The following is a 24450-nucleotide window of genomic DNA, read 5'->3' on the forward strand; positions in this document are numbered from 1 at the left end:
ATTAAATCGACCTTGTTCTAAAGGTATTATATTAATATATGTGCCTATAGTTGAAAGTGAAAAAAATTCCACAAATCTATACCAAGCCCAAATGCTATCCTTTTGAATTTTACATCTCACACATTTATAGAATAAACTCACTCTTATTCTGCGATTTGAGTCCCACAAGCTCAAACCAGGCAGCACAGACTGAGGTAGACGTTTACCAATCAATTCCTTCTTGCCGTATGAGCGTCAGCACTTATTTGTGTTGGGCCGCTCCGAAGATCTGCATGTGGTGCCTTTACAATTTCATTTGGAGCTCAAGGGCGCCAGACACACTTGGGTCAAGGAGAGTGCACAAGGGCGTGTCAAAAGGATGTGGGGGGGGGGATGAGCGGTATTGTCGTGGAGCCCATGGACACACAGGCTGACGTGTCCTTGGTTGACAGGCGCACGAGTCGATGCAGCCAGTGATGGTGCTGCTTTTGCCTGACACCGTTTTCTTACAGAGCGTTTGATGAGAAGTGGATTTAAAATTTGTTGCAAAAATGATGCGAAAATTATTTAGATTCTTTTATATATACAGGGCCTCCCAAGTATAAAAATAGAAAGCAGTAAATTATTTTCCAATAGTAAAACAAGCACTGTGCTAATTTTTATCATCCTTGAATTGTTTGCACGGTTAATCCTGCAAACCTTCAATCCGACCGACCAGGCCCATCAATGGCTCCTTCCAAATCTCACAGGCAATTTATTTACGTAAATGTCTGCTCAATACAGCTCCACGACCACACAACATAAATAGGCCCTTGCATTAGCCTGCACATTACCGACCTAATGCCTTGGAGGTTTTTTTTTTTTTTGTCCAGCCTGTGTTTACCTCAACTAAGGCGAATCATCTACCAACAATGGTAGCACATTTTATTACATGCTGCCCTGACTGTTTTTTCCTCTCATGTTTTTATCACATTGACTAAATATCCCAAATATATTTAAACGTTTCAGCTCCACTAGCTAGCACGGCACCTGAGGAGCTCGGACCTCTCTGTAGTTCTATAGCCAGCGTCTGTGCATCAAGACATTCGGGCTACTTCACTGCAGGAAACAAGCACTGAGCCACACTGACAGCTCGTGGCAGGCAATGCAGGTAATTACGGCAGATACTGTCGAGGGAGGGCAGAATGGGGGGGCTGGGGTCTGAAAAAGAGGAGGGGTGCTAGATCGGGTGGAGGACAGGGCGGGCTCATGATGACAGTGAGTAAGCATGCATATCAACCCCCTCCCCTTTCAGATGGCCCCCCCTCCCGACTCATAACCTCCACCCCCTCCACTTCTGCCCTTCGGCCTTACAGAATATCTCGTAAAACGAAATGCGGTGAGCTGAGATGTACAGATCACAGAACAGGGACTCCTCACTCCCAAATCATCGGTTCCCAATTTGCCCTCATGAATAATTGTTGAGCGGTGTTGCTCGGTGCCATGCAGATGCTATGTAAAACCAATGATAGTCTCCTCTGATGTCAACTCTCCGGAGAGGGCAAGACGAGAGTCATCATGAAGTGGACTAGTTGATGCATATAAATGCTCATCTATATGAGGAGCAACAGGAGATGAGAGATTTCCCACGTACTGGGGACTTTAATGAGTTATATCACCAAGGTGGAAGGGGACAAATACTACAAATCAACTCAGACAGAGGAGGATAGAGAGAAATGAAATGACTCAAGATTGAAGAGGATAAACTGTGAGTGAGTAAATAAGATCATGCTGATGCGACATATACAATGGCGCGTCGTGAGTGTGGTGCTTGTTGGCAGAATTAAATGTTTTGAGAATAATTTCAAAGAAAAATGCCTGTAAAGATGACTCCGTGTGGGTTGTATTCAAGGATCAAATAAAGCTATAAGAACAGTCTTGGAATTAAAATATACTTCATATTTTGAGCTTTTACATGCCAAGATACTGTTACAGTAAATATCTGGAACAAGCTTCAGTGGAAATAGAAGTTGAAAAATGTGATTAATCGCAATTATTCATGGAAATATTTTGTGATTAATTAGTTAAAAAAAATAAATAAAATATATATATATATATATATATATATGTATATATTAACTAATGATTCAAAGCACCAATTTGTTAATTGGATTTTTTTTTTCCAAACTTATATCGGAGGTCAACCGGTGCCACGTAAGCGATTTTGAATGACATTAGCGGTTCCACCGATTGAGTGGCTGTATTGCTCTTTCATTCAAATTCTTCTGAGTAGAGAGAAAAATGTCGATTGAGGAATGGAGGCGGATCTTAGCGTGGCTCAGATTGGGACATTAACCACAGCAGGAAGGGATGAAGAAGATTAATTGGAGGTTAAAGATCATCTTAATGTTGCGGCACTGCATACGCAGTCAATATCATAGAGTACATTTTATTCTAAAAAGTCTACATTTGATCCAGAAACAGAATAAATTACATTTGAGGGCCAAACATTCAGTGTAAAATTCTCTGAATACATTTTAGACAGATTTCTATGCTGAATATTTTACCTCAGGTTTTATTGTTACCCGGGATAAAATATAGTCTTTTGAGAGTAAAATATAGACTCCAAAATTTACAATGTACGAGCGTATCAAATACATTAAACAGCATATTGCAGTTACAGACTTGGCGGAACATTTTTCCCAGAACGTGCAAACTAAAATATATATAAATCACTCTGTCAACTTTAATGTTATTTATCAACAAAAAAAAAGCCGACAACAATTTGAGTCAAATTGTTTTTCATCATGAGGCCGGTCTGATTCGCTGCAAAAAATGTTATGACACAGTTATAGTTGGAACGCATTTTGTATGTTGCTAACAATACTCGAGGTTATTAGCCTGGATTTTCGCCAGGACTTCATCAGGGAGGTGTCCAGGTGGCATCGGAACCACATCCCCGAGCCAACTCATCTAGCGCTTCTAATCTAAGCCCCACCCTGATGACTAAGCTTCTGACCCCATCTTTAAGCACACTGTCGGCTGCTCGTGTCCGTGATCTTGTACTTTCAGTCAAGACCCACAGCTCGTGACTTTAGATCAGGGTGGATCAAGAGCGTTTCCGTTCGACCCAGCTCCAACAGAACGTTCCATATATGCCACATATTTGAAATCCTCTGTTGTTCTGGGTTCGGATTTGATCACCTACCCAGAGAGGGAACTAAACCCTTTTCCAACCAACGACCACGGACCCTGATTTGGGACCCACGTTGCGGTAGAAGGCGATCTCCAAGTGCCCACTTCACAGCTCTGTGGAGGTGCTTACCGTTCCTTATAAACATGCCTCAACCTGTCGCAAATCGGTTTATTTTTGCACATTTAAAGGTAATGAGCCGAGCCTCTTTGATTAGCAGCAAATCAAGTCATATTTGGAAGAAGCCTGATTTCCGCTGGAGATAACGCTGCCATGATGCCAAATCTTTCCAATCGACGGCAAAATGTGTCACTTTAACCGTGGGGTTTAAATCCGGCCGTAATTTAACTGCATGGCAGTAGGGGAAGCCTGGAACCAGATTCTAAAGTACTTCTAGTAAATCTACTCATTACCGTATTTCCGGCCTACAATGCGCACCTGCATATAAGCCGCAGCAGCTCTAAACAATAAAAATTAAAAATTAAAAAAAAATAATACAAACCGCACCAAGTTATAAGCCGCCGTTTTCTATGTTGAAAAATATTTTTTGTTTACCGCATGTACAGAACAATTACTGTACTGGGAATGCACATAAAGGTACCAAGACAGATTGTTAAAACAGTGCCTTTTAACACGGCAGCAACTTTCAATTAAAACAGAACAGCCCCAAGAGAAAAAAAAAATCTAAATTGATTTAGTGTATTTTCTGAACTACAGAGCGCCCCTACTGGTGAAAGAAAAATCCACAAAAAAGCCACACCGTTGTAATAGCCGTATGTGTGATTTGCATCAACAAAAATATGCACCAGTGTTAAACCATAATCAAAAGAGAATTGCCTGTGTCAAGCTTCATTTTAAAATATACTTGAACTGTTAGGATGTGTTCCCCTCGGTGTCTCAATAATATTGTTTTTGCATTTGCAAACTGCTATTTGCATAAGCAACACAAAGCGGTAAAATATGATGGGTCAAAGTCCCGGGGTTCAATTTGATTGAGGGTCAGATGACGAGACATTTCTCCCTGTGCACTTGCAGCAATCCTCCATTTGCTTCAACGGTGAGCCCACCGCAACCTTCACGACATTTGAGTGCTGCTTACGATCTTGACACGTGTGGCTCAATTGTGAACGGCCTAAATTAAAATGCTAAAAATGTTGCACGAAACAACAAGATGATTCATTTGAAACAAGGCTGTACTTTTTAAATTATGCATGGCCTTTAATTTGTGATTTGTATTGCTGAAGAAATAGTATTTTAAAAGAAAATCAATTTGGGGCTTTTACAAGGAGCTGTCTCTGCAGCACTGTTATAAATTACCTTGATGGAAACACGGTCAATTGAGAAGAACAGTAACAAGGAAAGCCTTACAATATTGCGGCAGTCTGCATTAGTGCTACTCTAAATCAACACACAGACATGAGCAGCTCTTTTTTTTTTTATTTAATTTGTTTTATTTATTATAACGCAAAATCAGAGGTATTTTTATCCTAGTCCATCCTTATGTTTTTCTCCCTTTCTTCCCCTGGATGGTGCGTTTAAGACATCCTGTTGGAGGCTGAGCAAACACTGGCAGGCAAAATACACATCAACATATTCAGAGCGCTTAGTGCCCTGGATTAATCAAATTATAATTTAATCATCTGATCAAACAGTAATTAGCATAATCACTTCTGGGCTCGGCCTGATAGAGCGGGGACTGAAGCGGAATGGCGCTGGGGGGCTCGCAACACTTAAATGAAACATTTGCCAGAATGTTTGAAAATGTAACACGTTTTCAGGCCACAAAACCAAGCCAGATTTCTGACTGCTAATAGGCATGATTTGGTTAGGCCTTTAGAATGTTTCAACATCAGCCACAGGGGAAGAAAATGCTCTTTTGGTTTTGTATTACGACTTGTTTGGTACACAATTAAGAAAATCGTTTACATGTATGTTAATGATAATAGAAAATGCAATTTTAAAAAATACAGTGTGCGTTTTTTTTGCTGTTGTGTTTAAATAGAAGACACCTATATGGTAATGGTTTAATCATTTACTGCCATTGACGGCTAAAGACGTTTTTTTTTAAGTTATTTATTTTTTTACCCAGGTGGTAGTGAATGAGTTAACTCATTTATTCCCAATGACGGCTAAAGACGTCAAAGATAAAGATCCTTTTTTTTTTTTTTTAACTCGGCTGTTAGTGAATGAGTTAATAGCAAACATGTAACAAATTTCCAGATAAGATTTGCGACCAGAATTGTAAGCGATTCCCAACAATGTAACAAAATGATGCTGTCTAATTTCTAAAATACTACAGTGATCATCGTTAGAATTTCCTCAAATCAATCATTCACAATGCCACAAGCATTTAAAAATTAATAAATGCAATATAACCCAAACCAAAAATAAATAAATAAAATTCAAAATCCGTCATTAACACCAAGAAAATTCAATATGCAAAGAACTCCAAAGCAGTTTCCAGTCGTTTGGACAAACACTATGTTGGCCAGCCTTCAGCAGATCCTTAAGTGCCTCAAAAAAAAAAAATGTTGTTTCTGCATGGCGAACCAGAATGAATTGATATGAATCTGTAAGCATAACACAAGCTGACTCCATATGAGCCTTCTTCCCCCACTCTTCCTCCTCTTTCTGCCTCAGTTCACATCATCATCTCCTTAAGCATTGCAGTTGGGGTTAAATGAAACCTTTAACAGTTCAATGTGCACCCATTAGCATATGCTTGAGTCTGCTCTCATCTCGACAGCCAAGCCAAAGCGTAAGCATACGCAGTGGAGAAACACACGCAAAAAAAATGCTGACATCCAATGGCAAACTGAGGTGGGATTTGCAAGTCGTGGAAGACGCACCCAAAATATGTCAATTCAGAGGACTGCGCACAAGGATACACGGCTGTTCGTTTCACATATACACCATTGTCACATACTGAAAATGTAACAATTACATTTAATGTGGTAGCTCGTGTTGCGATCATATGACCATGATAAGCCAAATCAAATTTACTGGAAGACATGGCATGGCTCGTTCAAAACTTAGGAAAGTTGACTCAGAAAAACTGTTTTTAACAATGAATGAACTGACCAGAGTTCTATGCTTCTATTTCGGGTCCAGGCAAAATACGGCCGCGGGGCCACATCGGGTCTGCCTACGGTCTCTAACCGGCCCTGACGGCGACCAGTAAAACAACAAAGTAAAACATAAACCAAGTGATGCATTTATTTTGAAAGTTGTGCTTTAATTTTGCGTGCACACATATGGACCTAAAAGCGAGTTAACGTACGACTTGCAAAGCCAACTTAAGAGACGTTTTTGCTATACTGTATTTTGAAATCTTATCAACCACTCTAGCAACGATTCATCCCAAAAATGAGATGAGTTCAAATGACAAAAATAGTCGTAATTTAAAATCCAAATAGCAAATTTCTTATGTGCCATTTTGATATCGTTTGACGATTGGACACAAAATGGCCAGCTTGGGCCAGGAGGACCAGGCATATTCGTCATTTTAATTTTTAAGTCTTATGAACTAATTGTGGATGTGAAATGCTTTCATAAAAATACCCCAATGATCAAGATCAAAATTACACTTGTCAATTATTACCACATACCATAAAGTAAAATATACTGTATCTTTATTTGTGTGCAATGATAATATTAAATCACTCATCTCGTCACATCTTGTCATAATCGTGTTGAAAGTCATTACAATTAATTGAATAGTTAATTATAGCGTCAGAAAAAACAGTCTCTCCGGTCCATCAGGACATTTTGAAAACACATTCATTTCCCAGTGGCCTACATTGTGTTGACTGGTCTGTTGATGTTAATGGGCAACTGAGGAGCTGGCTTGTTGCTGTGACTGTGTCAGGCCACCCGAACTGGATGTGAAGTGACACAGCGCACCAAAAGACACCACACAGACCTCATTTCCCACTGGCCCTAATGCGACCTCTCGCCGACGTAACGTTTTGTCCGGTTGTAATTGGGTTAAAAACAGCGCCATGATGCCACCGTTGTACGAATCGTCAACCTTGTGTGGTAACTCTTACTTCTCCATTTTATTTTCAAACTTATTGTTGGGACTTGTGTCACTGCAGCAATGTCAGGATTTTTTTATGCTGTGTTTATGTGCACTGAGTGTTATTGAATAATATTTTCCCCACACAGAGTGCAGTATCTCGTTTCTGAGCGTAACCCAGAACCGTAATACATCGTAGGGTGGGGAAATTTTTTTCATGTTCCAATGCAATCGTTTGAGCATGTTAGCTTAAAAACAGTAATATTAAACCTCGCGCATACACAATATTATCCACGGAATATTAAAAAATATATTGAAAAACGCAATGTAAATAAATGAGAGTTTTACTTCTGCTTATTGTTCCAATTTACCGCCTCGGGTTTGTTTTACCTTAAAAACTCAACATTAGCAAACGTTTAATATGTGGCTGGTAAATGACAGCTAGTACACGTTAAACCCGTCGGACACGTGGGCAACCCACATCACGAATAAATAGTTTAATAAACAGCATAAATCATTTATGTGATTGCTAAAGTGACACGGGCACCAAAAATTAAAAAAAAAAAAAATTTTTTTTTAAAAATCAGCCACAGTTGGATAACCTGCGTTTATCAACACTCCCATAGAAGTCGACCCTATTTTTGTGAACTTATCGGTAGACAGGCCGAGCACAATACTTTTCGCTTGTTACCCAGTTAGATGCCGTTAAATCATCGCTTATTCTTAGCTGCCTCACAGTGTTACTGTGGGAATCACATTGACAGAGTCCATAAAGCAAAGCACAATATGAAGAGGACTTTAACGGATGTCTCGTTCAAATGGGAGCAATTGTTTTCGTTACTGCGCCAGACAACCTTTTCAAATTTTAACTTACAATACCAGCATCAATTCAACTCACTCAAAGGACGTAACTCAAAGAAATGCTTTTGTGGCAAAAAAAAAAAATGCAGCTAAGCGAAACCTAATCATGCTAAAAAAAAAAAAAAACAGTATCAAATATTGGATATTCACAATGACAATAATGCACACTTTGATTAACAAGATGCTACTAAAAATAAAAAAATTTAATTAGATTAAAAAATAAATAATGAAACTTGCTTTAAAAAAATGTTTGTCAAACGCCAGTAGATTTTCTATAGCAGCCCTGACTATCCTGGACAGATCCTAAAAAAAGACAGTTGAAGAGCATCATTGTATATTTACACAGCTTATTAGCACACCATTGAGCACGTATCAGATTTCACCCCAAGGCTCAGCTGCGCAAAAACAACATCATGCCAAATACCCAATTTCATCCCTTCATAAATGGAAAACATTGCTGATCTTTGATTTAACTCTTACTAGACACGCTTTCAAGAGCAGTTTCAAAGCTCAAGCACCATTAAATCAAACTCCATGGCATATTTTACTCTCAGCGATGGTGAATGTCTCATCACGCGCAAATGTGGCTTCAAATAGCAGTTCACAACAAAATGGAGTTTGCACAGCAGGCCATATTCAGAAATGACCACTTCACTGCTCAGATGCAAATAGGTGGGCTGAAACTCTGATATTTCAAATACATTCCCCACAAACAGGCAATGCAAATGTCGGTAACTGACTTTCATGATCATTTTTATATTCACTCCTCATCAGTCACAAGTAACACAATAGTGTTTCTCTTCAAACGAAAGGAAATGCTTCTTCCATATCGGAAAGATGTTTCGGAAGCATTCTGACTGAGGGTCCCCTGAATGCAGCGCAGTCTTCAGGGAGCTCAAAAGCCACACCGCAGTGGACTCATTAAAGCAAGTCTCCATAGAGACAACCTCAGCATCCTGCACGAAAGCGCCACCTTAAAAGCCTTTATTTCATCTCGTCCGAAACGAAAGACAAAGGACATCCCCAAATCATTAAGATTAGTCCCAATGGAAGCTTTTCAGACAACAACTGCGACCCCTTTATTCAGGCTTCATTCAGCTGAGCTTGGTGTGAAAAAAGAAAGCTGTACTTCTATTGTATACACATAGAAATGAAATCGGAATAAAAAAAATATAAATAAGAGCAAAAGGTTGCTGCTAAATGAATCGAGTTTTGTCGATACGAATGTCGCAGCATCCTGTGCATGCGGCGCCCATCGTGAAGTGCGGCTGCTTGTGCTGCCATTCAAAGTTTCCATGTAGATGTCTCTAGCAGCAGCCATTTTGCAACGCTCAATGCTAGACCAAAGACTAGGAGGGAGGGGGGGGGGGGGGAAATAAATAAATAAAGCATAGCAAATAAAGATCTTGCAAACGGACATCGGTGTCGCGCCTCCCTTGCAGTTAAAATGGAATCTTTGGTGCACCACAGCCATTGCATTGACTCCCTTCTCCCCGAAGAATAACAACCGCCTACAATTTTGCTTTCAGCGTGGCCACAAAATGGTTTTCCCAGAACGTGCTTCACGCATCACCTTTAATTCTAATCCATACTCCCCCCCCCCAAAAAAAAACCACCTTCAAGTGCCGCAATTTTCTTTTAAAGACAATTTGTGCCTCCCCCCCAACATGCTCTCGTTGCATTGCCTACCCTAAAGCCCCCTTGTCCTCCTCATTGCCCCCCTTCTTCACACACCCTCCGTGGAGTCGCCATTAAATAAAATCCTCAGCCTCCGAAAAACACATTTACTACTTATAAATCCCATATGATTGAAGGAATTCACTTTTGGTTTAAAAAAAAAAAGGAAGAGAACCAATTTCATTTTCACACAATATTCACTTAGACAGGGGTGATAAGGGCTTGTCTTTTTTTTTTTTTTTTCAATCCCAAATGCCTCCATGTCTGTGCTTCTAATATGGCGGGTGCAATGGAAGAGAGAAAAAAAAAACTAGCTGTCCTATAATGCTTTTATTCCCAAAGACAAAAATAAAAGGCCACACTATATGCATGGTAATTAATTTCATTGACCAAAAGATTAACACCATAGCAACTGCATGAAGTACATTTTATAATTAGTTACATTTTCGGATTGCTAATTGCTACACTCAATGCATAGCTATTTCGAAATTGTTTCCATTTAAGTTAATTAGTAATATTTTAATTATTTTACACGCTAGGTTTAAAACTAAATCAGACTGATAAAATGGTACTACAGATACAATTATTGATAATAAAAATTGGGTATGCGTTTCCACATGCAATGCAATTTAATGCGATGCTTGTTTTTGGTTCTGTTTATACAAATAAAAATAAAAAAAAACAGACTGAGGCCTAGTGCTGGCTGATTACAAAAAACATGATCAGTTTTCATTCTGAGACAGACAAGATAAATAATGAAGAGATTTTTCTTTAACGGCTAGAATTTGCTAAAGTGTCATTGCAGGGGAGGAGTGGGGGGGGGGGGAATCAATATTAACACATCAATATGTAGATCCTACGTTGCAATGTATGCTGCACCCATTGTTGCACAAATAAGAGATAAGAGCCCCACTTGTTTCTTGCTTGGTACCTTTCTCAATCAATTTGATTAAAGGATATGAAAGGTTCCAAAAGCATGAAAGGTAAACGTTGAAGGTTAATATAGAGGAATCCTCTCTAAACGGCCCAGTGCCTGAGACTGAACATAGCAACAGCCCCCCCCCCAAAAAAAAAAAAAATGAACATAGAGACTATTTGGAAATGCTTTGGAAACATTCGGTTAGTACAAGCACATGTGATGTGTTAGGATAAACTTACAAATTGAAGCATGCAAAAAGTAAAATTCTCAACACCTACCATTCAAGATGCACTGGGAAAAGATAAGAGCCAATATCCACATGCCCCGCTCCTTTCAATATCCAAGCTTAGGCTTTTTTTTCTGCTTTCCTCGCACTCTTTCTCCTGAAATGTCTTATTTCTTCAACAAGTCATTTGTCATAAAAGAAGAGAAGCACGCGTTTTTTTCTTGTTGGACTCCGAATCTTGTGCTGAGTCTATCTCACACCATCCAGGGAAGAAGATGAAGAGGAGGAGGTTCGGAGCTTCTTCCTGCAGCTGATTGTCTTGTGGTGCAGCGGGAGGCAGTGGAGTATATGATCCACAAGTATTGCGTCTCGCGCCTTTGGAGTGCGAGCGGAGGTGGACCGCGCAGGGCCTCAGCAGCGCAGCCGTGCCTCCGTGTCGGACCTCTGCCTGGCGTTGAACATGAGGGAGTCCAGCTCCGTGCGCTCCGGTACAGGTGAGAGGTTCCGCCGCGGCTAGATGAAAGTACAAGTGCGCACACCCAGGCTCCACTATCCAACAACCCCAAAAAAATAAAAAGAAAGGGAGGGGAAAAAAAGGGGCTAAAAAATAATCCAATTAAAAACAACAAGCATGCACAAAGGTACAAATCTGAAGAGGAAAATGCGTCTCCGCTAGAGGAGGATGGGGTTAATTTGCGTAAAAGTGCGCACACCGATGATTGTTAGCTGCGTTGGGAACTCATTCTCTCTACTCCACCTCTCTCCATCCGGCGAGCAACAAGCAAACGCATCTTCCCTCCACAGAAACCCGCACACACAAACTGCGCACACTGGTCCCTGCGCCTACTACAACCTGCCCTGCCTTGCACAAGTGTGGGATAAACCCCTCTCCTTCCTCTCCGCAGCGGCGTCCTCCCTCTCCCATTGCCTTAAAGGTGCACGCATGTGAGTGGGTGGGGGGAGGGAGCGCAGCTGAGCCTCAGAGGGAGCCTTTAAACTCCCTCTTTGTCTTTTGCTTTAACACTGATTAAGGTGGCCCGTGAAGAGAGAAGAAAAGGACATTAGCATGACAGACTGGACATCTTTGCTGGTTTTGCTGATGTGTAGCAGGCTGGAGGACGGTTTGCGAGGAGGGAGGGGGCAGTGAGTGGTGGAGGTGGAGGTGGAGAGAGGGAGAGGCCAGGCTTCACCTGACTGGTCAGACGTTTGGTGGAGGCATCATGATAAATTTCCTTAATTGGCAGAGATTAAATCTTGTCTTTAAATGTGATTTCTGCAGAAATCACAAGTTCCCCATGCAGGATTTATGTGCCTTGCGGGCACTGTGCCAAAACGCCATTCATTAATTGACCTTGACAAATAGAAGCGGAAAAACAGCACATGCATTTAAGCACCAGGTGGCATCAAAATTCCCCTCCTGCAGGGTTTGAAAGCTTTGGTTCATGTTGTAAAGCTCAGGTTGAATTTTCTCTGTGCTTCCATGCACTCAAGTTTTGACAGTCAATAGAGATTTTTTTAGCCCAATATACTTTGATGACAACGACATAATGAAATATTTTCCAAAATGCATTTTAATTTTTCAAGGAAAAATTACATCTATTGTCCGAGACCATCAAATTAAATGGAAGACTATAAAAAAATTTTCTTCCATGGTAAAAATAGTCAAATAAATAAATAAATAAAATAACAGTTATTAATTCATCTTGAATTATTTTTCATATCTGAAATTACTGTCTGATATTGCTGTCATCTCTAGCGTGAAGCTACAATTGTTGGAACTAAAATTCTTCTTTTTTTTTAATCACAGCTATTTGTAGACTGAAAATATAAAAGCCAATTTCTTGGTGGCTTTATCCAACAGTATTGGTAGTATTTAACTCCTTATAGGATTCAAATATTGACCCCAACATGCTTAGGCAAATTTTGATGCGCTGGGTATTAATTACCCAACACTGCCTCTATGACTTTTGAACCCAGCAGTTAAAAAAATAAAAAACAGGATTTGAATTGCAAATGCTAGCATTGTGTTTGAACATTAACTGCCAAATGGCAGTTAACCACCTTTTGCAACAATCCAACAAAGCGTTTCTTGCAAAGCTTATTCCGCCTGTATGTATTGCGCAATCTATTAGATATGATTGGGTAGGGCCTGTTCCAAAGGTGACAAATGCAATGACACCTGCTGCCACGAGACTGAATTTCGCATGGCCCATTTATCTTCAAATTCTCTCCCCAGCCAGACAGTCTTTAAGCTCGCTCCCTAATGCAGGGCCTGTCTCTCAGACTTAACATCCACATCAAACCTGCTCATGAACATGATCTGCACTAGAAATACAGGATATGCCCCTCCCTAACCTCTCTCACTTCCAATCTTGTGTTGGCAACGTAAAAGCAATTTATTATAAATTGCTCCAGTTATGGCATATTGTTTAGGACATCATCCTCAGGCAGGAGATCTGGGTTTGGATAAGCCACAAGATCTCACGAGTGGCCGAGTACGTATAGTACAGGACGTATAAATTTGGTTAAGTATTGTTGTAAAGCGATATATGTAGTTAATTTAATTTTTGTGGCTGCTGCTGTCTCTTGCTCACTTCAAAACAGAAAATGGAAGTGTGCAATGGAATTCCTTGCCACATCGCTTGAAAACACGTCTACTTCTGTCAGCCAATCAGATGACAGTGACGTCACAGCCCTTCTGGACCAACAATCTAGAATATGGGTGGGAAATTAATTTTGCAATGGGGCCACATGACACCTTGGAACGCTTGCCAAGGGCCAAGCAAACATGCCAACCTCAACTTTGTCTACTCTATATCATTTTTCATGGATTTAGAAAAAGCCAGAACTGGGCAGTCCGTCCGGAGACAGCCCGGCCCTCCGGACGTACATTTTGGAGGTAGGAGGGGTGACAAATTAAAAGAAAAAATGGTTTGATGAACATAGGCCAGAGATTGATTTTAGTCCGACCCACAAATTGGCTGTGATAAAGTTACTTGCAAAATGGGAAAACGACAAAAATTGCCTCAGAACACGTCAAAAGCGCTACTACCAACTGTTTGTGTATGAAGAGTTTCATTAAATCTTCCTTCAAGCTTCATAAAGTACAATTTGAGTTTGAATTTGTCTGAACATGAACAACAAAAGATGAGTTTATAGACAACAAAAGGCATGGCAAGAACTATATTATTTTTTGGAGTTTCGTCCTTATTTTCTTTAAATAATTTGTTTTCCAATGGTCAAAACAAGTGTCGTATTATAAATTCTTAATAAAAATAGAAGACGAAAACCTCTGATTATTTTCAGAAAAATACCACTTGCAAAAGAAAAAGAATAAAAAGAGCTTGCTCAAATACTATATTTGTCAGGTTTTTGTGTTCAGGCGGAGGATTGAAGTGGATGAGGGACCAACTGCAGCGAAGCGAGGCAGGGAGTGGTTTCAACAAAAAAAATGGTTTCATTTCTAAAAGAAAATTCAAAGACAAACATGGATCTAGGAAAATCAAAAATACTAAACATCAAAACAACAAGGATCAAAGCAACAAACAAACACTCAAAAAGGAGGACTAGCGCTTGAAAGTGAAACTACTAAGGAAAAACAAACACACTTGACTTACTACTACAGGCAGGCATCTTGAACAAATGACATAAACAACAACCCGACGAGAACAGAAATGAAACCGGGAACTAAATACAAGCAAATTATGAGACAATGAGGAACACCTGGAGGGAGTTGATTGGTCAACACTAAAGGGTGTGACGACAAGCACAGGTGGCCACAATCAGTTTTAACAAGAGACAAAAAAAAACACAAGGAAAAACAAAAACATGAAACTAAATACCAAAACCAAAAATGACAAAACACAGACCATGAAAAAATTATTTTTGCTATGCTGGACCTTGAATGTGTTTTCCTTCTCGTATTTAGAACCATGAATACAGAAAATGTTGGGTTAAAGCCAACGGAACCAATATAGGTTAAAATATTCTTGTAAAGAGTGAAGAAATCTTTACGTCTCCTACTAAATTAAATAAATTAAAATAAGTAAATACACATCCATGTTACGGACGATCTTTAAAAACTGTATTTTGATCTAAAAGAGTTGCACGCAAACTTGCACTGATCCATTTTCTTGCCAGCCATGTTGAGTCTTAATTCCTTTGTTGTCTCGTTTTTGCAGTCGTCCGAACATATGGTAAATCTGTCTTCTCTGTGTTTGTCCCAGCACAGTTTGGGTTCAAAGATTGGATTAAAATCATTGCCTGTATAGTCATACGCAACTAAGTCCTTATTGTTCTAATCCTTCTTTAACACTCTGACATGTTGTCAGGTTTTGACCAAATCACAGCTATTATTCCCCCCAAAGCCTTCTGTTATTTAAACATGCATGTATATTAAGCGGAATTAACATCGACCGGATATCGCTGGTGGTCTGGCCAAAAACTCGTAGCTCCAAAATAGTCAGTTTTGTTTGTTCAATTAGCATTGTATCGTGAAAGAGAGCAAACCACATCAACACTTTAGATGAGTTAATGAGTAAAAATAACACCCACGCATGTGGAACTGATAGTATAGAATATATTTTTGAAACAATTGGAAATTCACCAAAATGTTACTTATGAGATTTGGCTTGACACCAGCGATGCAACAAAGGAGTAAAATAATTTATTTTTGTTCTAAACAAATTACAAAAACAAAATTTAGCATCATCACACAAGTCAGATGAGTATACCACTCTGCCATCAGTGACAACCCTAGAATCTATTGTATTCAACAAAATTTGTTCGACATGACTCGGAAAGTCACCTGATTCTACAGGCCTCACAGTTTAAAAGCATATCAAAGCAACATCAACAAGCCACGAGGTCAACAAACCGCTCGAGACGAGCAAAGAGAGGATTATGGCAAGGCAGTTTTTTTTTTTGTTTTAACAGTAGCAGCACTTAATTCTACCAAGAGCTCAGCAGCCGCTCTAATTCTTCTTAGATGGGTGAAATTTGGTCCAACCAAGAGCCTTACTAAAACTGAACCAAACTTAGTGATCAGGAGAGATGGTTCATGAAGCAGATTTGAAGCTTCATTTACCCATCACTAGTCACAACTACTATACCCCAGGTGTCAAATTCAAGGCGCCGGGAGTCAGATCCGGCCCCCCGCATCCTTTTATGTGGTCTGCGAACGCAAATCTTTCTTTGTCAGCTTCCATGATCTTTGCAAAAATCTGTTCCAAAATGTTCAAAATGGTCACGTGTTAAATAATCATAATGTCGATTTTATTTGTTACCCTTTATACAGGAACTGGAACAATAATTGAACAACACATAACGATCCTCCCAGACCAGAAGAAAACATATCCATGCTTTTATCACCAGTCGACTTGATTATTGTAACAATCTCATGTTGAAATCATTTTTATCTTACACTTTTGTGGCCCAAATAAAAATTTTATTTGCACGGTTTTAGATAGGCCCTGTATATCACCGTGATCAAAATTAGAATGATTTCTCTAAATTGTGTACGTTGTAATAGATCATTTAATGTCATATATATGATCTTACCAAGAAACCGTTCGTGGATTATAAAATCTTAACTACACAGCATCATTCCCCAAGGGCAACTTCATGGCTTTCAGTAACAAATTACTTGTAAGTTATTTGATTCTATTCAAACAACCTTATAAATATACCTCTCACAAGGATTTAAGATGACCAATTATGGCAAAAGCCGAAGAAAATGGAATTCCACTATGCGAGTCGGGCATCTTAATAATTCAAGCAACATTATGATGTAGAGATGGATAAACGGCCAGCTAAGCTACTGTACATCCTCATTTTATTAGTCCGCCCTTGATTGCTTCTCCCCGACGGTAAATTCTGAAGGGAAAGTGGGACTACATTTCCATTCAAGTTTAATGAGTCGACAGCGTTTCCGCAATGAGACGAACGAGACGAAACCTGTTTCCTTTGAGAGCAATTATTTGCTTTTAGAAGGTGAACAGTGTCATGTTTATTTAACAAATTTCACTGACTACGTTGTCATATACTATGCATTTGTTCGATGTTCCCGATAATGGATTAGAGCAGTGGTGTCATACATAAGGCGCGCGGGCCTGATCAGGCCCCAAAATGTGTTTGATCCGGCCCGCGAGAAGATTTGGTCAAGTACAATAATAATAGTAAGTATATATATTGTACACAAGTAAGATTGATCTGTAAACTTAATTCAACGGACTTTTACCATAACCTCAGATCTTTTAATATGTATTGTAAATTTCAATGTCGCGGTCAATCCATAAGCCTTTCTTTGAAAGTTTTATTCTTACAAGCAACGCTCAAATGAGTAGAGAAATTTGAACATGGAATTGGCCTGGATGTCACTATTTGAAACGCAACTTTAACTTTACTGAAAAAAAAAAAAAAACAGTACTACGTGAATCAAAGATACATATCTTCAATACGACACCTGTAAATAGCAATAATCTGCATAATATTCATATCAATTGTTTTATTTTATAGATCATGATTTTACTGGTCTTGCCCAATTGGTCATAGATGTTTCTCCATGTGGCCACTGAATTAAAAAAAATTTGACCCCCGGTTTAGAGTGATCCGTGCGATATGTTATTGAACGATATCAATCTTGGAATGCGACTTTTATTTACAATACAATTTTATTTCTTAATCAAAGACAATGTTCATGTTTGTATTTTTGCCAATCGCCGTTTGATTGTGCTATTTTTTTTTTAAGTAGCATTTGAGGTACAGTCCCCTCCAAACGTATCGAACTGTCTTGGTCATTTTTTTTTTTTGTTTTTGTTGTATAAAGAAAATATTTGGTTTTCAGATCAAAAAATCTTCAGAGCTCTCGCAATGTTTCTGTGTTGGAGAGGCTCTAGTCGAGGCCTATCAGAGTAATAAATAACAAGGTAGATAAACCTCCTCCTTTTACTTATTGGTTGCTTTATAATCACCTTTCTTGCTTCATAAGATAGCAACCAATTGAGTGGAAAGAGGAACGCTCCTTGATGGCTTCATCTTAAAGGGTCCATACATTGATTTTGCTCATTGACTACTTAGCATCCTATGACACAATGCAATCCTGTCCTCTCCCGATTGACTTGACATCAGGGTCATGCAGAGAAAAGTGACATTTAGGCGATGATATTTAAAAAAATTACACTTGCAGATGTTTCTGCATGGATGTTGTTAAGCAATATAAAACATAATGCACACTGTTGCGTAATACAACAAAGAAACAGACAGTTGGTGTACCTAATATTGTGGTCTGGTAAGTGTGAGTGGTGAACACAAGGCTAACGGACTGTCAATCACAAAGCAGCGGTAAACATCTTTGAGTCAGACTCTGGTCTGTAGCTGTCCAACATGGGGTGACAGTGTTGCTTAGTAACCACAGCACACGAGTGACCTTATCTGTGCAGTCATAAAAATGCATGAAGTCCTTTCATTTCTTTTCCCTATTTCTCGGCACTAGCCACGACCTCTCCTTTGCCCACCTTTGTCAAAAACGCACACACAAAATCCGGGTGATTCGATTTGGAAGAATGGAGGATGACCAGCAGATTGGTCATAAAGGGCTACACCTGACTCACTCAAAGCGCCGTGTGACAGGAGTGGGGGGGGGCAGCACCATGCGACAAGAAAATCAGCAGTCACAAGGCACGCGGGGAGACAGCAAATGTCAAATGTCGAATTTCACTCAAAATAATTCATTTGGAATCCATTTTGTTGTGTGTGACCTATGAACCGTGCTTTCGGTATCGCAACCCGATGATCTACTTAAATGTGTAAATCTCTCTTGTTTACACTGTTGTAATCTGCGCTTAATCTCCAAAACATATTTATGGAATTGCAAAAGTATTATGTTCGACTGAATCTGTTTACACCCGTGTGACGTCTTCTAAAGCCTTTCCAAGTCCTGTACAGATGATTCCACACAGAACGTTAAGCGCCGTCTGTCGCTCAGCTTGACGCAAACATCACAGCGGCCGGCTTCCATGCAAAGTGTTGTTCCGACGGGGAAAGCGCAGATGTTAGCCTTGCTGTTGCCGGTGTCGCCATCTTAGCGTTCCAACAACATCTGCACAGCTGGGCTGTCAGTTGTCACAAAACAGACGGGAATGCCACAGCCTGCTCTTGAACTGTTGACAGCTAGGGGCAGGTCGGCACAGATGGCGAGAGAGGAGCGTCGGGGGTGGAGGGGGGGGGGGGGGGGGCTGGCACCGGGTGGCAGGTAGAGACCGGGGCTCCCATCTGGCCTCGGTGCTGGTACTTTGCCCCACGGAATCTTAAGCGAGTGCTTAACGGAAAGCCTGTCAGGAGATAGAAGTCACCTTGTGCAAAACATTGCACTGCAATTAAGGAAGGTGGGGGTGAGAAAGTGGACAGCATTGTATTAGATAATGGCAACAGTCACATGGGGAGGGAAATAATAGCAATGACAGTTTATTATTCCTGGAAGCAATTGCTTGCTTGACTTTGAGCGCTCTTTGAAGAAATTTGATCATATAGTCGGTAGATCCCAAATAAATGATGAACTTTGCAGTTTATTCAAATTGGTATGAACCCCAACATTCAAGTATCAAGCATTCATAAACCAGTTGTTGTATTTTTGAGTCCTGTAGATGGCACTGTTGGTTTAAATCAAGGGTTTGAAAAATGGCAAGTCAGCCCAATGTTGAACAGAGAGTCCAGAAATATTACAACTGGTTCATGAAGCAGATTTGAAGCTCCATTTCCCCAACACTACAAACGGAACTTCTCATCCATGCACGCAAGTTGAAAAATTTATATAGGTATGTTCGGTAACCAGTGATCGGCTCGCCAGGACCATTGGCTACTTGCGGATCGACCTGTGTTGGCTTTTTTTGTTTCCCTCCCATGGGTGCAGGCAGGCCTGGACACCAGGCACTCACCATCAAACCCCATCCACACTCAACTCATAACCACATGCTAGAAAGTCTAAATAAAATTTGCATCTTTTTGTTGACTTCTTTATTTTAAGATGGAATGCTAAAATATGCAGGGTCGTTCCAGCAAAAGCGGCAAGGACAAAGGCAACATATGTTGCATGAAATTATCTCTTCTTTTTTCCTGCATTTTTTTGGTGCAGTCATGAGAAGCTTTTCCAAGGATGCTGCTCTGACACATCATGACACAGACTTGAATTGTCAGATCACAGTTTGGATGGTACTATTCGTCTGTATTCATATATTGACACGGAGAGGGACGAGAGCTGCCAGTGAAGTAAGAGAGACGACTTACATTGGAAATAAAATTATTTGATCTTGATGGGGGAATGAGTGGTTGTTCAGCATGAAAACCGATAAACTAACTGCTGTTGACAAAAATACAGTTGTTTGTTTACATTCAACCATCAGCTACTACAGCCAACACGAGTGACATCAGGCGAGCTACGATCACGTCATTTACATTCTCAGCATCCCATCACACTGGGCAGCTGAGACTTCAGCCATGATCTCATCTTCGGACAAGTTTGCATGAAATGTTGACTGCATTGAGAGGAAAAATGTACGACAGTCTGTACTTTTTTATATTTTTTAAGGACAAAAACAACATTATACTGTCTTGTTAGACACTTACTAAAACATAACAAGCAGAAGCCAAAGCACACATAAAAGACATGGACAGCACATACGATACATAAATCAATCTGACTCAGGAAAAACCACAATAAAAGACGTCCGTGCAGATAAAGGCAGTCTGGCGATCGTAGGATAGCGACAGGTGAAAAGAGACGGCAAAGAAAATCAGCAGACAATAAATAAATACATTTCATTCCGCCTAAATCGAGACGATTTCTTAAACAGATAAAAAAAAGAAACCGTACACGACAGTGACAGAAGGAAGCATCACTCATTTGGTGTGAGCTGGACTAGCTGTCCACGGCAGAGGGCCAGTCCAGAAGAAAAGCGCTTTACCGATGGAGCATTCAGGTCATCCCCCCCCCCATCCCCCTCGCCTTCCTCGCTCCCCCATAATCCTCCCCCTGAAGCTCCTTCCCCTCCCTCTCCTTCCATCCCTCCGCCTACTCCTCACATCACCCCCACCCTGTATCCCATATATCATGAGGAAATGCCAACAGATGCCCACTGTCTAAGACAGGCATTATGTTCTTAGAGGATGTCCTGGTAATTCTTTTTCCCCCCTTTTTTCTCTCGCTCGCTCTCTTTTTTTTTTTTGGTTGTTGTTGCCAGGCTGCTGATTATCACCATACTGTCTCAAAGAGTTAAAGGGGTGAGCATGTAAGCAAAACGTCTTGGTTTAAAGTGCACAACGCCAAATGGGTTTAAAAAAAAACTACAATACGAATTTGTATTTGCTGTACAACAATCATTGGTTGTGTCAGTAATCAGATGTGATGCATAATAATAACTACACCGGAATTGAAATGTACTGTAAATATAACAACAGCATTTAGTGTTGTATTTTCCAACGTTACTCATCAAGAATTCAAAAGCAGAGGAGCAGGACTTCATTTGTTGTAAGAAAATGTGTCAATCATGGCGACTCTGGGAGAAAGTGGTTTGTCAGACCCCGAGGGGTCCACACTGACCTAAATACAAAATTGTCAACAGTAATTTTTACAGTCACCAACCAAAAGAGAACACCAGGGAAACAAACATTTAACTCTGGAAAGAGAGCAGTTGTTAGAACAATCCAAGCGGGAAAGCGTAGGTCAACACAGCTTCTTCGATGCAACATGTGTTATTTAGTCAAGGAATATTTGGTTATTAATAACCAGATGTATTCTTTGGAAAATCACTTTGAAATCATATGGGGCACCAGATCTGCAGATCTTTAGGCCTTATTGCTATTTATTTATACGTTGAGTTTGTGCGTGGAGACGGTAAAAGTAATTCATACGAGTTAAGTCCATCCTTAAAAGAGAATTTTGCTCCACGCAACACTAGAGCTCAATCAGAGATGAGTGTTGCCACCGTGTGGTCAAATGCGGTATGGCAGGGTGTAGCGGAGCAGGGATGTGGGCAGCATTAGAGGGAGCTAGAACTATAGAAAGAGAGTTAAATAGATCGGTACAGACAGATATAGAACATCTAAGAAGAATTGAAAAAAACAAAACAATAAATGAATCAATTGAAGCAAGAAGGAAAAAAACTTGATGATGCATAGTTAGATTTGCACACTGTGCAGATTAGTATTGACATTGATAATACAGCACATGAATTACCATTTTGATATAACTTTTGATATATATATATATATATATATATATATATATATATATATATATATATATATATAAAAAGAGAGAGAGAGAGCCTTATTAACTGTGAAAATCATATTTACTATATATTTGTTTTACATGTACACAATTGCCCATGAAATTCATTGTAAGATTTCATTTTTAACAACAAATTTAATTTGAAATCAGAAAACCTGGAAATTAGTGGGAAAATTTTTTTTTTCAGTATAATGATTGTTCTATTTTTGATACATAGGGAAAATGGAGTTGGCCCCTGACCTTTGTGTAGCAAAATTTAAATTAAAATAGTGTTTTATATTTTTTTATTTATTTATTCATTTTATTTAAGGTCCATTTGCATCTTCTTAACCTGTAGAAATATCTCTTTGATCTTAACACTGCACAGTCAAAGGTACAAGGGCACTACATGTGTAATGGGTTGGCCCGCACCCGTAGCCTAATACTGGTTGACCTACAAAACCAGTGAGAGTGCTGATGTTCATCACAACTGCAGTACCCCGGAGTGTCGTAAAGACTCATGCTGATTTGAGATTCTATGAGGCTTGACGCGTGACATCGACCTCACGAAAGAACAGAGGGGGATAAACACATAGCTGCCCAGTAACAAGGACTGGCTGCTCATTGGCTACTCAACAATGTTGCAATGATGATCGTCTTTGGGCAAAATGACACGCACAAGGGTTTGTCGTGGATGCATACAGCACACACAAGAAGGATTTACAATACTCACACGTGCTGCAGTTCCACATTTGGCTCGACATGCACAAATGCATGCGGTCACTATCTTTGTCATCCATACACACAATCACACATGAGCAAAGTGCTGCTGAGAATTTTCACACAAAGGCACTGTAAAGCCTCTTTTTTCTTTATGCCGCGCTTTTCTACCAGAGGCCTAGGAGCATGAGGGTTCTGTGCAGAATCTGTTCCCAGTATTGCGCTCTTCTGCACGGAGATGTCGGATGTTATTCCTCCTATTTGCCGGAACCGTCCAACCATCTTGGGGGGGGGTGACTGCCCCCAGTGCCCCGATCGCTGCTTGTACCACTGTTGCCTTTACCCTCAACATTTTTCTCTAGTTCTTCCTCCAGCGCTTGTTATCATTTCAACATTTTGTTTGTGTTGCTTTTTCTAGACGTTCCTATCACAAGTGGAGATGATGCAACAAGGGTCCTCACAATAAGTGCGCAGCAATTGCAAAGAGTGGCTAATTGTGGCTAATTGTGGCTTCTGTTCACGCACAAAAATGTAATCAGTGCACTATCATGGGTCCGCTAATTGGTACAAACAGATGCTGGCTCCAGCATTGACCGTATGTACCAAATTAGTGAGCTGAGTGGTATGAGCAGTGATGAGACACCCAAGTTGACTCAGGGACAAGGAATAACAGAAGAAAGCAGAAAAATATCCAGTAAAATAAATTCATTTATCCTTGAACTAAAACATCCAGAATACCATCTATTTGCAGTTTTTATATCTAAGCAGCGCCACAAAATGCAACGTCAACATGACAAAAAAAAAAAAATGCGACAAATAGAAATGTGTTTTAACCAATAATCTGTCAGTGTGAAATTTTTCCTTCCTGGTGTAGAAGTGACACGACGTACTGATTAACCACATACCTCACCTTTGACCTCAGAAACCTCACACGCGTTGTTTGACAATGACAAATACTTCCTGAAATGACCTCAACAGGGTTCGACATGAAACTTTTTTGAATGGTGGCCCAAGAGCCAAGTTGTGGTGACTCTGTTTTGCTATTGGCTCCTTGAAGTTTGCCATTATTAGAGTACACAGCTCTAAATGAGAATGGCAGCAGCATAGGGAACGATTTATTTTTTTAGTGAGGTGAGGATAAGTGGTACAAAGTATGGATTTAGCAAAAAAAAAAAAAGGAAGAAAGAAAAACAAAAAGTAAAAGTTCATGGAATACAGATTGTGATTTTGATACATTTCATGTACAGCAAGGTGCATTTCCTCGGAAAATCGTTCAAATGGCCAATTACAGCTTCATTGTGTCAAGGTGCAGCAGGGAGTGAAAGAAACGGATCTGTTTTTCGACAAGTAAGTGTATTGAAATAGGAGGAGAAAGTTTCTGTGCAGTGGAGGCTTTCAGCAGGCCAGTCATTTAAAAAGTCCTTGTGGTGGACGATAAATCGCAAAACAACAATGATGACAATACATCGAGAAAATTATACTATGGAGTGCTCGAACCAACGGAGAATAGAAGAAGAAACTGTCTAGTCTTTCCACTTCTCGCAGCTATTGTGTGACATCTTCCATGACCCGAAACCACCCCCCGAAGGATTCGCTTTGTTAAGTGGCCTGTTGC

At 40.0% G+C, this 24450-nt stretch overlaps 1 protein-coding gene across 3 annotated transcripts in view; it reads right to left on the reverse strand.

The window, feature by feature from the left end:
• dscama (Down syndrome cell adhesion molecule a) overlaps window positions 1-11893 on the reverse strand; it is a 74135-nt gene extending 62242 nt beyond the window's left edge. For 2 of the 3 annotated variants that reach the window (XM_088279078.1, XM_088279077.1), the window contains exon 1: window positions 10905-11890. In XM_088279078.1, coding sequence (XP_088135204.1) covers window positions 10905-10947 — 43 coding nt within the window. In that variant the 5' untranslated portion in view covers window positions 10948-11890. Of the gene's footprint in view, window positions 1-10904 lie in introns of all 3 variants that reach the window. The other variant, XM_088279079.1, reaches the window with a different exon arrangement.
• Window positions 11894-24450: the final 12557 nt, after the last annotated feature.

This window comes from Idiotropiscis lumnitzeri, chromosome 17 (assembly GCF_059441095.1).
Source record: "Idiotropiscis lumnitzeri isolate Australia: NSW breed Sydney's pygmy pipehorse chromosome 17, RoL_Ilum_1.0, whole genome shotgun sequence".
In the NCBI taxonomy this organism is placed as follows: domain Eukaryota; kingdom Metazoa; phylum Chordata; class Actinopteri; order Syngnathiformes; family Syngnathidae; genus Idiotropiscis; species Idiotropiscis lumnitzeri.